General features: G+C 54.0%; 1 protein-coding gene and 1 long non-coding RNA gene across 3 annotated transcripts in view; one reads left to right on the top strand and one right to left on the bottom strand.

The window, feature by feature from the left end:
* The first annotated feature begins 249 nt into the window (after positions 1-249).
* On the top strand, positions 250-2,499 carry LOC122231211. Of its 2 annotated transcripts, XR_006208404.1 has the most exons (4): positions 250-542; positions 1,152-1,341; positions 1,583-1,683; positions 2,025-2,499. It is a non-coding gene; the product is annotated as an uncharacterized LOC122231211 (long non-coding RNA). The 2 variants fall into 2 exon arrangements; XR_006208403.1 differs by lacking the exon at positions 250-542 and having other exon boundaries at positions 949-1,341.
* An 8,663-nt stretch (positions 2,500-11,162) lies between these two features.
* KDM2A (lysine demethylase 2A) overlaps positions 11,163-14,089 on the bottom strand; it is a 111,493-nt gene continuing 108,566 nt past the window's right edge. Inside the window, exon 22 of the mRNA XM_042959162.1 lies at positions 11,163-13,870. Within this exon, the coding sequence (XP_042815096.1) occupies positions 13,689-13,870 (182 nt within the window). The 3' untranslated portion in view covers positions 11,163-13,688. The remainder of the gene's footprint in view (positions 13,871-14,089) is intronic.

The following is a 14,089-nucleotide window of genomic DNA, read 5'->3' as shown; positions in this document are numbered from 1 at the left end:
GGCCCGGCCCCGGCTCGCTCCGCTCCCGCCGGGACTGCAGTCGGGCCGCCGCCGCCGCCGCCGCCGCCACCGCCGCCGCCCGCGCCCCGGAGCCGCCGCCGCCTCCGGCCCCGCCTGCCGCGCACAGCGCCAGCGAGCCCGCGAGGGGCCGGGCGGGCGGGCGGGCGGGCGGCGGCGCCCCCTGGAGGCCGCGCGGGCTGGCCCGAGCCTGACCCCCACCTTGGCCGCGCGGACCCCTTCCCAGACCCGACCCTGACCCCGCCCCGGGGCCTGGGCCGTGGCCCTTGACCCCAGACCTGGAACTCGCCGCGGGACCCGGGACCGAAGAAGACCCCGGACCCACCCCTTGACCACAGCTCGGATCCTAACTCGGACCTCAGAATCCACAACAGACCGTGGCCCTCACGCCAGACTGGAACCTCAGAACATGATCTCGAGGACTTGGACCTCAGACGCTGGACGTAACCGCTGACTTCTGGATCTTGGTGGAAGTGTCTGACCTGATATTAGTCCTGGACGACATTCCCGAGCCCGGCCTCCAAGTAGGACCCCAGGACTGGACCTCGGACCACTGCCTTAGACCACTGCATTAGACTCTGTGACCCGAGATCACAGCCCTGTGGCTCTCTCCACACCCAGACCTTGACACTGACCCCAGACCCCCCCCCCCAGGACCCCAGATATAGTTTTAGGACCATGATCTCAAACACTGGTCCCATCCTGGTTACTAACTCCAACTTTGATTCGAACCCCAGACCCAGACCCAATATCAAGAACTCTGAACATGGGAGTGCCTGGGTGGCTCAGTGGGTTAAGCGTCCTACTCTTGATTTCGGCTCAGGTCATGATCTTAACAGTTGTGAGACTGAGTCCCGCATGGGGCTCTGAGCTGGGTGTGGAGCCTGCTTAAGATTCTCTCTCTCCCTTTCCCTCTGTTCTCTCTCTCTCTCTTTCAAAACAAACAAACAAAACAAAACAAAGTAACAACAACAACTCACTGTCAACATGGACCCAGGACCAGGACATCCAATGCAACCAAGGACCCAATCTAGACCTAGAACACTTAACAGGTCACCATGAACTTGGGACTTGACAAGTGCAGTCAGGCTCCAGATCTACGCTAGCTCCAGTCCCCACCCCTTCTGTTCTAGACCCAACTCTTGACCAAGGATTTCCACTGAGGATAAAGGACCCTGCACCAACCTCCACCCTTCCTGGACCAGCTTGTGCTTGGCCTGCACCCCATCCCATCTATGGAATCTAATGGAATCATCATGATTCTACAACGTGGGATCAAACCTCTCTCGACCTAGGAGGACACAGGAGTCTCAGTGGTGCCTGGTAAGGGAAATTCACTGTACTGAGAACACTCAGGGTGGGGAAGGAAGGTCCATGTGTCTCAAAGCAGCGCCCTCTATCTCTATAGAGCCTCTCTCTGTTTTCCAAGGTGACAAGATCCCTTCCTAGTCCCCAGGCACATGGGACTCAAGCCTGCCTCATGCCAGTTTATGAACCTCAGGCCAGTAACCAGAACCCTCTGGCAAAGCAGAGCCCCCTCAGCCCCTCTCTGTGCATTTCTTAGGCTACCGTCTGAGATCAGCGCCAGAGCACCTCAGGAATAGCAAGGTCCCTTCTCAGTGGGCAACACTACCATCCACCCAGGTCCCCGAGTCAGAACTCCAGGTATCATCATCCTCAACAACTCCCTCGTCCCCTGGCCGAGTCTCTTGCCACACTCTCTTGTCTGGCCTGAGAATCATCATCTTCTTCTTCTTTTTTTATTTTTTTAATGTTTATTTATTTTTGAGAGAGAGACAGAGCATGAGTGGGGGAGGAGCAGAGAGAGAGGGAGACACAGAATCCAAAGCAGGCTCCAGGCTCTGAGCTGTCGGCACAGAGCCCGACGCGGGCCTTGAACCCAAGAACCGTGAGATCGTGACCTGAGCCGAAGTCGGACGCTTAACCGACTGAGCCACCCAGGCGCCCCTGGCCTGAGAATCTTCTTAAACTTGTCCCCTTCTCAGGATCCCCATGGCTGCTACCCTGATGCAGGCCCTGACCAGAGACGCCTCTCCCAAATCTAGACCTGATGGAGTTACTAAGGACTTTGGGATCTGCTGAGAGTGGCGGATGGGGGTTGGGTGCTCTAGGCAACCCCCCCCCCCACCTCTACTCAAAGCAGATCAGGTGAGCAAGTTCCTTAAGTCAAGGAACGGGGATGACTGGACCCTGCCCCCCTCTCCTGCTTGTACTGCCACCATTCTCTGCACCTGCCCACCCGCCCGTTCTCACCTTTGTGCCATTGTTCTTTCCCGTGTCCAGAAGCGCTCTGTGGGCCTTCTTCCCTGGCCGACTCCTGCGCATCCTTTTAAGAAAAGACCCACCTCCTCCAGCCTCCCTGACCCCAAACTGTGTACATCTCCAATTGTGTTCTTAGCACCTATTTCCTTGATTTGAAAACATCATCAATTGCAAAATGTATCAAGTTTTTGAAGGGGGTGGGAGGGTGAAGCTTTATTAAATGTTTGTATCAATTGGAAAAGGCATCCTGATGTTGGATATGCTGACGGAAAAAAGAAAAAACAACGTACATACAGTCTCCAAGTGTAACTGATGCTCCTAGTTCATCTTTTGCCCCAGGGCCCACCAAGGACCTGACCCAGAAGGGCATAGTCTGTTCGATCAATGAATGAGGGACTGAATGAATGAGCTCCTCAGCCCAACGTGGCATATAGAGTTTGGGGCAGAACAGGGCCAGAGACACACAAGGATGCCTCACAGGAGGCATCCCCTCCTCCTACCTCCTGGCCTCCCCTCCTCCTACCCCACCCGACTCTTCAACTCTCCAGGACTGACTACAGCCACACATTGGCCTGGGTTTTCTGGAACAGTCCCTATTTTAGTTTAGTTTAGTTTAGTTTTACTTTAGTGTTTATTTTTTGAGGGGGGCAGAGGATCTGAAGTGGATTCTGTGCTGACAGCAGCGAGCCTGATGTGGGGCTCGGCTCATGAACTGTGAGATCATGACCTGAGCCAAAATCAAGAGTTGGATGCTCAACTGACTGAGCCACCCGGGGGGCCCCCAGCCCCTATTTTAAAAATTCTTCCTGAGGGGGCAGCTACATGGCTCAGTTGCAGCCCCCCCCCCTTTTTTAATGTTTATTTTTGAGAGAGAGAGAGAGAGAGAGAGCAGTGGGGGAGGCACAGAGAGAGGAGGACAGAGGATCCAAAGTGGGCTCCATGCTGACAGAAGAGAGCTGGATGCGGGGCTTGAACTCACAAATCGTGAGATCACAACCTGAGCTGAAGTCAGATGCTTAACCGACTGAGCCACACAGGCACCCTGCCACTCTTGATCTCCGGGTTGTATGTTCAAGCCCCATGGTGGATGTAGAAGTTACTTTTAAAAATACATACATACGTCAGTTCTTTCTGATGAACTTGTCAGACTAGAATCCCTGTGGGTTCTGAAAGGCCAGCCACCTGCTCCAGGAGGTGGCCCTACCTTCTCCTCCCCGGCTGAAAACCCTACGCTACCCCTGCTCAGGCCCAACCCACATCCCCAGCAGGCCTGAAGCCGGGGTCCTTTGAGAGAAAGCCAGCCTCCAGGGCAGCCCTCACTAAATCCTGAAACCCCAGAAAGCAGCTTCTGGAGCCCTGGGTGGGAAGAGGTTGAGGTGCGTCCTGGCCCTGGGGAGGCAGGTTTGGGGGGTGATGCTGCCCTCTAGTGGTTGAGGGAAGGTTGATTGTAAATTTGTTCTTTTCGTCTTTTTTTAAATTTCTTTTTTTTTTTTTTTAATATTTATTTAATTATTTTGAGAGAGACAGACAGACAGACAGACAGACGGACAGAGAGAGAATCCCAAGCAGGCTCCGTGCTGTCAGTGCAGAGACCGATGTGGTACTCAATCTCATGACTTGAGCTGAAAATCAAGAGTCAGATGCTTGACTGACTGAGCCACCCAGGCACCCCAGTCATTGTTTCTCTTAAGCCTTTGCCCGGTGCCCAGACCATGGCAACCTCCAGCTGGGATGCTGGGGGTGAAGGAGAAGCGGAACCCCATCTCTGCCCAGCTGGCAGACCCACAGACGACACCATCACATGGCATCTCTCCCAGATGACTAATGGGTATTGCAAACTTAAAGCATCCCACACGGAGCTCCTGCTCCCCACCCCACCCCCACCACCCAGCCCGTCCAACCTGCTCCCCTCCCACCTACCCATCCCAATTGTGGTTCCTCCTTCTTCCAAACACTTGGGAGTCATCCTTGATTCCTCTCTTCCCTTGCCTGCCCCCGCCCCCATGTATCCTCATGCTGTCATGAGGCCTGTCCTGTTGACTACCTGGCGTGTCTGTCTCCGAAGTATACCCTGAGTCCTTCCACTGCACCCCGCTAAGTCTCATCCAAGTCCCACCACCTCCTGCCTGGTGCTGACACCTGCACCGGCCTCCTCACTGGGCTTCCTGCCCCTCTTCTAGGCCTAAATCCAACCCCACCTCCTGTGACTGCTTCTGTACTAAGAATAGACACCCCCACCCTCCAGGGCCTGTAAGACCTACACCGTCTTGCCCCAGCCTGCCTCTCTCACTCTATTCCGTTTCCCTTCCCCTTGCCTCTTGGTCTCTGGTCGGTCTGGTCTTCCCTCTGTCGCTACACCACGCTAAGTTCATTTCCACCTCTGGGGTTTTGACTTCAGAATTCCCCTTGCCTGAAGTGCCCTTTCCCTCCTTTCCGACAAAGAAGGCTCCTGCTCACCCCTGTATCTTGTGGTTGAGAGGTTCTCAGAGGGCTCTCCCTGGGTGGTTCGTTGTGGTCACTGTTCATTCCTCACACCTAGCATGGTGTGTGGCACAAAGTTAGAGTCACAAGGAGAGACAAGATTCAGTGGTGGCCCAGTCCAGTAGCGAAGACCTCTAAATGTATACCTCCACTTAAGCTGGTGAGAGCTACAATGTAAGGAGGTGGGGTGCTCAGAAGAAGACAGGGGAAGGGTTGGAAGAGCGTCAGGGAGGGCAGGGGAGAGATGGGGAAAGTCATGAGCTCGTGTACATGTGAGCATGAGTGAGGTTGGGGTGAGGACTGACATGTGCCAAGACCCAGGAGTGCAAGTTCCTTCTTGCTGGGGCCTCCTAGGCTTTGAAGATCCGGGAGGATAAACTTGGGGCCTCCCTGACCTCACCAGGAGTGTCGGGATTGACCAGGAGAAACTCCCGCCTAACAGGGACGGCTACCTCTCTGATGTCCAGAGCTTAGACAGTGCCAGGCTCTGGCTGGGATGCCAGGAGTTCGCTTCATTCACTCACTCAGCCAACAATATTTATTGAGCTCCTGCTACATGCTAGGCACTGGTACTTGACCTTGAGGATCCAACGTAGGGAGAGACAAACACTGACCTTACAGGCAAATTACACAGAATAATAACCACTGACATTTACTGGGTTCTCACTGTGTGCAGGGCACTGTCGATAGAGCCCAGATGATCTCATTTAGCGGGTGACAAATTATTATAAAAGCCAGAAGGCTTCTTAGGTAAAGTCAGGGAAACTTCTGAGGAAGGGCGTTTTTGCTGGAGCCACAAGGATGGAAGGAAAACAGCTTCGTTCGGGGAAGGGAAAAGAGCTTTTCAGTTATGTGGAACAGGAAGTACGAAGACCCTGAGGAAGGAAAGGGCTCTCTTATATGGGAGGCTCCACATCTCCAGGACGCAGGTCCTATGCTTCCTCCCGCACCGTCTAAGGCCCTTCGTGGCCCCTTGGCCCCCAGGCACCGGCTCACAATCCGGGGCCGGGCTTCCAGACAGCTGGCTCCGCGCGACCCGCTTTCCCGAGCAGCGCCTCTCCGTGGAACCCTCGGGAAGGTCATACAGTCTCGCACCGCCCCTGCCCAGCCTCCTTTTCCGCCTCAGAGCCTTAGCCCGGATTTGGCCTCGGCCAGTGGCCCCGCCCCGCCGCACCCCGCCCCACCCCGCCGCACCCCGCCCCACCCCGCCGCACCCCGCCCCGGCCTGTGGCCCCGCCCCCGCCCCGGCCTGTGGCCCCGCCCCCGCCCCGGCCTGTGGCCCCGCCCCACCCGCCCTGTGGCCCCGCCCCTCCCCGGCCTCGGCGGCGCCGCGCACCCGTCCTTCTCTAGCGCGCGTGCGCGCCGGCGTCCCCTGCTCCTCCTGGCGCTGAAGCACGCCGTGATCGCGCCGAGCGCGTTTGTCCCTGGACGCGTCTGGCCCGCGTGTAAGTGTCCGAAGCGCGGCCACGCTGACCCCCGTCATCTCCACGCTGTGGCCAGCGGGACTTGCGGTGTCCGGGAAAGGGAGGATGTGTGTGGAAAAGCCTTGGGGTCGAATGCTAGTGTCACCTCGTAGTGCCCTGGCCGGGTGCCCCAGGCCAGTTACTTAACGTCTCTGAGCCTTGCCCTCCCAGCCTGACCTCACGGGATTGCTTTGAGGATTAACGAAGATGCAGTGCGTGCAGTGGTGCGCTCGGGGAAATGGCTTGCTGAGTGGTCATTGTCACATGTGGAGTATTTGGACCTCACTTGGATCTCCCTCTAGGCATCCTCTGTGGCCTCTTTTCTCTCATTTCTTTTCTTCCCTTTCCCTTTCTCTCCCTCTTTCTCTGCCTTTCCTTTTCTGGATCATTTGGGGGTGTTTTCCCTCTGTGTCTCTTTCTGCTTCTGTTCCTTCTGTTTTGCCATCTTCGCACTCTCATGACACACTCTGGGGGGGACGGCAGCTGGACCTTCCTGTCCGCTGTAACTCTCCGGAATGGGTATTTGGCAGAGGCAGAAACTGGGTCACGGCACTAGGCTGAGAGCAAACTCAGGTGCCTGCTCTCACTTTCCTGCCCACTAGGGTGTCAGCTCTGAGCTTTTCCTTCCAGGCCTGGGTACCTGGAAAGGTGGAGGTAGGACGGGTCTCCCCAGCCAGCAACTGCCAGGCCTACTCTGTTGCCTCCCCAATGGCACTTAGCACAGAACTGGCCTGGGAGGGAGGAGGAGAGCTAGGATTGTTCCTCCTCCTCCGCCCCCTGACTAGCTATATACCTGTACCTATAGTGCAAATGAAATGCGGGGCCCCTTGTTTAAAAATTATTAAGATTTCAAGATAGAAAGAAAGGAAGGAAGAAAGAAGGAAGGAAGGAAAATGGGAGAGAGAAAGAGAAAGAAAGGGAGAAAGAATGAAAAAGGGAGAGAGAAAGAGAAAGAAAGAAAGAAAGAAGAAAGTAGGGAAAGGAAGGAAGGAAGAAAGAAAAAGGGACGCTCAGTCGGTTAAGCGTCCAACTTCGGCTCAGGTCGTGATCTCACGGGTCATGGGTTGGAGCCCCATGTCGGGCTCTGTGCTGACAGCCTAGAGCCTGAAGTCTGCTTCGGATTCTGTGTCTCCCTCTCTCTCTGCTCCTTCCCTGTTCATGCTCTCTCTCTCTCTCTCTCTCTCTCTCTCGAAAACAAAAGATTTCAAGGTTTAAAAAAAAAGGGACGCCTGGATGGCTCAGTCTGTTAAGTGTCCAACTTCAGCTTGGGTCATGATCTCAGGGTTTGTGAGTTCGAGCCCTGCGCCGTGAGCGAGGAGCCTGCTTCAGATCCTCTCTCTCTCTCTCTCTCTCTCAAAAATAAACATTATAAAAAGAATTCAAGATGGCAATGGCAGAACATTAAACTGAGGAACCGAGTGTGGGGGTCCTGAGTACAGGGCCCTGTAACAGTGTAGGTCACTTACCCATGGGGTCAGTCCTGCCTCCCCCTCCCATACACCCACCTTTCATTACGCTCAGTAAATGCCCTTATCCCACCATTCCTGGTACAGATGAGGGTGTGTTGAGCTACTTAAGGCTAACCCCCCGTCCCCCCCCCCCCACCCAAGGAGTTCGAGGAGCCACGGGAGAGGGGTGGATGCTCAGAGGGGCACGGGAGAGCTGCAGCAAAGGCAGCAGTCTCTGGCCCAGTGTTCACATACATCCCAGCTTTGCTGCTGACCCCAGGGCCCTCACTTCACCTCTTGAGTTTTGGCTTTGTCATGCATAGAATGAGGACACCTGTCCCCTGGGCTGGGGTGTGAGAATGAAATGGCATCATGTGTACACAGAGAGGCTAGGGAACTAGGTGGACAGGACTGACTCAGGGGCTAGTCTGAAGGTTGGTTTTATTAGCCAAGACACTTCAGCTAAGTTGTTCAATATCCATAACCCAGTTGCTCACCTTTAAAATGAGGATAGGGGTGCCTGGGTACCCGGCTCGGTTGTTTAAGCGTCCGACTCTTGATTTCAGCTCAGCTCATGACCTCACGGTTCCTGAGACTGAGCCCCACGTGGGGCTCTGCGCTGACACTGCCGAGCCTGCTTGGGACTCTCTCTCTCCCTCTCTCTCTGCCGCCCCCCCCCCCCACTCCTCCTCTCGAGTGTGCACACGTGCACACACGCATGCCCTCTCTTCTCTCAAATAAATTAAACAAAAAATAAAATGACGATAATAATGGTACGCTTGCTGTGAGGATTATAGGAGTAACTACGTGTCAGTGCTTAGAACAGCGGCCAACACATAGTAAGGCCCACTAGGTGCCAGCTGTTTTTACTACACTCTTGTTGCCTGCCAAAGGCACAGAATGTCCAGGTTAATCCTTTTTGATCGGAGGGGAAATGGGAAGGGCTTCTGGAAGAAGAGATGTTCGAAGGAAGATTTTCATAGTTGCAGTGAGGGTAGCACATCTTTTTTTTTTTTTTTTTTTTTTTTTTTTTTTAACGTTTATTCTTTTGGGACAGAGAACGAGCGAGCAGGGGAGGGGCAGAGAGAGAGGGAGACAGAATCCTCAGCAGGTTCCATGCTGTCAGCAGACCCTGATGTGGGGCTCCACCCCATGAACCACGAGATCGTGACCTGAGGGGAAACCAAGAGTTGGAAGCTTAACTGACTGAGCCATCCGGGCGCCCAGAGGGTAGAACGTTTTAAACACAAGTTGTCGTTCAAGGTCTCTTAGAAGCACCTACCGTGTGCCAACCATGGTGCTTCCCATTTTACAGATGCCAGTAGCAGGATGAGTTTACTGAGTTTAGATATGACCCTGGAGGATTACAGAAGTTTTTTGTGTGCATCTGAGAAAGATTAATTCATAGATGAATGCGGGCTATATTGGATAGAGCCACCCCCCCTCCCCCCCGAAGAGGCTAGTGGCATTAGCACGTGAAAGAAGGGTAAAGATGTATGAGGTAATGGAAAAAGTGAAGTTCGAGAACACGGCAACGGATGGACTGCACCGGGGAGGGATGGGCCTCTGGGGATCCGAGCTCTTGGGAACGTCACCTATTAGGTGCCAAGCTCTGCACCAGCCACCGTGGACGATGTGAGCAACGCAGACTCCTCTCTGTCCTCGTGGAGCTTCCCGGCTAGCTGGGGAGATGACCTCTGCATCCCCAAAGCTCGTAGGGTACTGTGGGAGCACATGACCCAGTCTTGAACAGGAGGGACGGTGGCTTCCCAGAGGAAGTAGCAGATAAACTGAGGCAGGTGCACCAGCTGAGGGAACGGCAAAGGCCCAAGGAGGGTGGACTGAATAGTTAGGTATGGGTGGAGAGGAGAAGGAAGGGCAAATGTTGAGTGAGGAAACTGAGGCCTTTATCCTGAGAAACACACTAAATGGGTTTTAATCAAAGTAGTCAAATCGGTCTTTTAAGGAAAATGTTCTGGCTGCAACGTGGAGGACAGGGGTTGGAGTGGAGGCTGGGAGCCTCATGCTGTGGTCAAGGTTCCAGACAATGGTGGCTTTGAGTAGGGTGGCAGAGATGAGATAAGCGAGAGGCAGATGGGTTTCTGAGATGGCTAGGACGCAAAACTGACACCGTTCCTCCCCTGGCTCTGGCAACATCCAAACATGGCCACATCCATATCCGTCCTCAGGAAACCGACATGAAATCAGCTCCTTGTCCAAGACCCTGTCCTTTTCTAGAATGTGCAGAATTGTAGATGGTCATTAACTGTCAGCTTGGGAATAGGATGGGCAGGGACTCCCCACTCCCTTGAAGATAGTGGTGGGAGGAAGGACTTCCCAGATGGGGGTTCAGCTCTCCTGAGATGCCACAATCGGGGCGAGGAGGCAGTCGGCTGGCAGCACCTGGCACACTGGCTAAAGGCCGCGAGCTCGTACTCAACAAGCCAAGTGATGAGAAGGAGCAGGATGCAGTGGGACAAATGCTGACTGGAGCCTGTCTGGCCCAGACCTTGCTCGGTGACCTTGAGCAGGCAGTGTCGAAGGGCCTGTTCTGCAGCTTTAGTGGATGGAGGTTGGCCTCGAATCTCCAGAGATGGCAAGATTAGAAATCCCCAGGCCTTCTCAGGACAGCACCGTGGGAGAGGAAGGGGGACTGCAGGGGATCAGGTAATCACACTTAACATTTTCACATCCATCAGAAAGTTCACCTTGATGAAGTAAAGTATCATGGTGTTTCTAGAAGCAAGTAATGCTGTCATAGAAGAAAAAAAAGAAAAAGGCAAGTACTACAGGCGCATAGCAGTTCTGCTGCTTCTGCTCAGAGGAATGAAGCAGGCAACCTTGGCCTCCAGCACGAGCCTGCACGACCTTCTCTTTCACGCACACACACACCAAGGCAGAAAAGGTTTTGGTTTTGTTTTTGTTTTTAAAACCTTTTTATTAAAAAAGCAAAACAACCCCCCCCCCAAAAAACAAAAAAAACAACCCCCCAAACCCAAATCAAAATATTTCCCATCGGAGTCTATTTCTTTTTTTGTCTTTTAAAAATTTTATTACACAAATATCTCCCATTCCCACGTGTCAGAGGAAAGAGGTCCTTGCTCTTTCTAAAACCAATAGTGGAGAACGTTTAGAAAACAAAAGTCCAACTAGGTTCCCTCCTTCCCTGGCCCAAAATAACCCCCATGTGTCAAATGAGATAGCAGGACTTGCCCCCTTAATGCTTACATTTAATTTAAATTTTTTAGCACAACATTGGAGATTGACTCTAAATCAGCAACAAAAAATATATATTTACAATATTTCTCCGAAAAACAAAAAAACACAACCAAACCCTTTAAACATAGTGACTTTAGGAGTTTTATTTATGGAGCAGTTATTTTTTTAATCACCAAGTGATTTTATATTATATATATATAAATTTTCTTCCTTTCCTTTGTGGTTTTTCGCCCCGGTGCTCGGAAAGATGGAGGCGGGGTGTCTGGCCCTGCGGTCTGAGGAGGGCAGGCTCTCCTGGCAAGGCCACATCTCAGAGCAGATTGCAGGAAATGCGATGGGACTCCCGGGATCCTCTGTCCCCAGAGACATTTCTGTCCTCCACACGGACCAACCCTCACCTCTAAAAACCGTTTCCCCCCTTCCAGTCCCAGAGATAAAGGAAACCCGGCAAGGGCATAGGTCCAACTGCTGCCACTCCTGGGCTCCCTTTCCTGCTGACCAATTTACGTGCACGGTAAAAATGCTTGTTTTTCCAAACCAAAAACAAACCAAAATTAAAACCAAAACCCCAAAAAACCCAAACCATCAGCTTGGAAATTTCTGTGGATGAAATGTCCCAAAGTCAGAGGCACTCTCCCGGCACAATCCCTGCTCTGAGGGGGTCTCTCCACCTCCCCTTTTATAAAAAGACAACAAAACAAAACAATCTTTTCAGTACTTTCCACAGGAGCAACCAAAAAAAGGCAGGAAGCTTCCAATTATAGGTCATTAACAATAATATTAATAAGGTTTTTGCTCAATACCCAGGGTTCTTTACAGAGAAGTTCCCCTAACTGAGGCACTCTGGAATAAGTCACTGGCATTTCCTCAAAGTTTCAGCCCCAGGTTACTGGGGCCTGGAGACCGATGGAAGGGGCAGAGGGTCGTGGGAGCAGACTGCTGCTTTTAAGGAGCAGCCAAGAGAATCAGCAGATTGGAAGAAACAGACACAATGCCACCCCTTACCAGGACCCAGTTTTCTCTCAGGAGGCCAGTCAATGCCAGGGTCAAAGCTGGGCTAGGTGGCAAAGAGGGGGCCCCTCTGCCTCTATTGCTTTGGAAGTGGCGAGTGTGCAGTTGGCGTCTCTCCTCAAGGTGGCTCACGTTTCAGACCCCCGGGGCCTGGGCTCCGTCCCCTCCCCCTCCCCTGTAGGGTTTCCTCCCCCCGGAGGGTTTTGGGAGGAGGCGAGCCTGAGGCTGGGCTGCAGGAAAGGGGCCAGGAAGGGAGGGGCCGGAGGACGAGAAGGCGGGGCAAGGTTGTGCTATCGCTATCCTCACAGGTGGGGAGCAGAGTGCAAATCCGCATCCGTCCTTTATAAGCTCTTGCCACAGGCTGCTGCTATTGAGCATCTCCTCACACACTTAAATATTGACCCAAAAGAAATTCCGACCTTTCTTTCCTTTTTTTTTTTTTAAAGTGCAAAAAGCTCTCTGCTGCCCTAGAGAGAGGATCTTTGGACAGGCCGTTCAATGCAAAGTAAAAGGGGGCAGCTGATGGGGCTCAACACAGGGCGGTGGGGTGGGAGACACCATGCTCCCCTCCCTCCCTCCCTCCACACACACGTGTAATACACTCAGCCACACACACAGAGGCACATGCACACCCCCTTCCACGGCTGCAGGCAGAGGGCAGGTGACTGGCTTCAAAGCAGGACCCCCCTCCCCCCCCCCAAGGTGCCAGATCAGTGAGCCACTGGGGCTAAACACAGGCCTGGGCTCTGGGGGCTACACCCACTGGAGACCCAGAGCCTGCTGGGAGGCAGGTGGGACCGAGCCCAGCTCTCTGCTCTCCCCAGCCGGGGGATATCGGCTGCTCCCTCTGAGGACACGCATCCTGGGAAAGTCCTGTCCAGGCAGGAAGGAGGAACATGTGGAAAGGGCAGTGGGAGGCTAATGAGGGAGGGGAACAAGGAGATGGTGCCTGTCTCAGAATCTGCCTAGGAAGCAATAAAATGGGGGTGTCCCTGGGGTACACAGTTCCGGCTCCTCTGAAGAGCTTCAACCCCAATAAGTGCAACAAGGACCTCGTAGAGACTAGCGGGCAAGTCTGGGGTGGGGTAACCTCATTACGTGAACCACCACGAGCATCGGACAGGATCAAGCTACAGGGAGGGGGAGAGCGTGGACACGGATGAGAGGTTTTAGACACCTCAACAGCACCAGTATGATCGGCACGGGTCTAGCCTTCCCGGGGCTGCTGCCGGCCCCTCCTGCATACGCGGGGAGAGTGTGGTAGAGGAGAGACACGCACTGGACACCACAAGGAGAACCTGGCCGTGGAGACAGGGCCGCTTTCTTCCCTGGAAATTTGCTCAGAACCAGGCACGGCTGGGGCCCACGGATGGGGAGAAGGGCCCCAGGGCCCAGCACAGATGACGGCTGCACAGACACCCCAAACTGAGAGCCTGGCCTCCTGGCCGGTGAGTGAGCGGGCGGGCGGGCGGGCAGGCGAGCAAGCGAGCAGGCACCTTGACAGCACAGAGCCTGTGCTTTCCCCTCGGATTCGGATCAATTTGCTTGCTACTCCTTTCTCCTTAGGAGGGAGAGGAGCAGGCAGGTAAGCCTGGTGTCTACCACCCTCTCTGCCCAGCCTGTAGGGAAAGGGCTCAAGGGACAGGAGAGCAGAGAGGGAGTGTGACGCTGGCCTCAGAGCCCGTGCAGGGTCGGGGAGAGAGGCTCTCCTGGCTGGGGAGTCAGGGGAAGATCGGTTTCCTGTTCAGTCTGGGCTGTGTGTGTTTTAGCTGATCTTCTGTATCAGCTTCTCGTCAGACAGGCAGTAGAGACTGTTGATGGACAAGTCTGAGATGAAGTGCTCGCAGGCTTTTCGAGTGATCTGCTTACATCCTCGAAGGTCAATCAAGGTGACATTGGCGATGCGCCGTAGGTAGATCAGGGTCTGGTCTGTCAATTTATTGCAACCTGTGGGGAAAGTGACAACGAGGACGATGCTGGGTACATACTGCCACAGGCGCCTGACTCTGCCGCTCGATTCCCCAGCTCTTTCCTTTAAAATGCTCAGCAAAAGCCCTCTGTATCTTGTAACTACCTGGCTCAGAGATGGGAAGTGCCCCCCGATGCCTCACTCCCTGCACTGCAAAGCTGACCAGGCTGTGGCTGGCAGTTGGCCATGACCTTAGG

Source organism: Panthera tigris, chromosome D1 (assembly GCF_018350195.1).
Source record: "Panthera tigris isolate Pti1 chromosome D1, P.tigris_Pti1_mat1.1, whole genome shotgun sequence".
NCBI lineage: Eukaryota > Metazoa > Chordata > Mammalia > Carnivora > Felidae > Panthera > Panthera tigris.
Note: the sequence above shows the minus strand (reverse complement) of the source record. Positions and strands in the feature narration are given on the sequence as shown.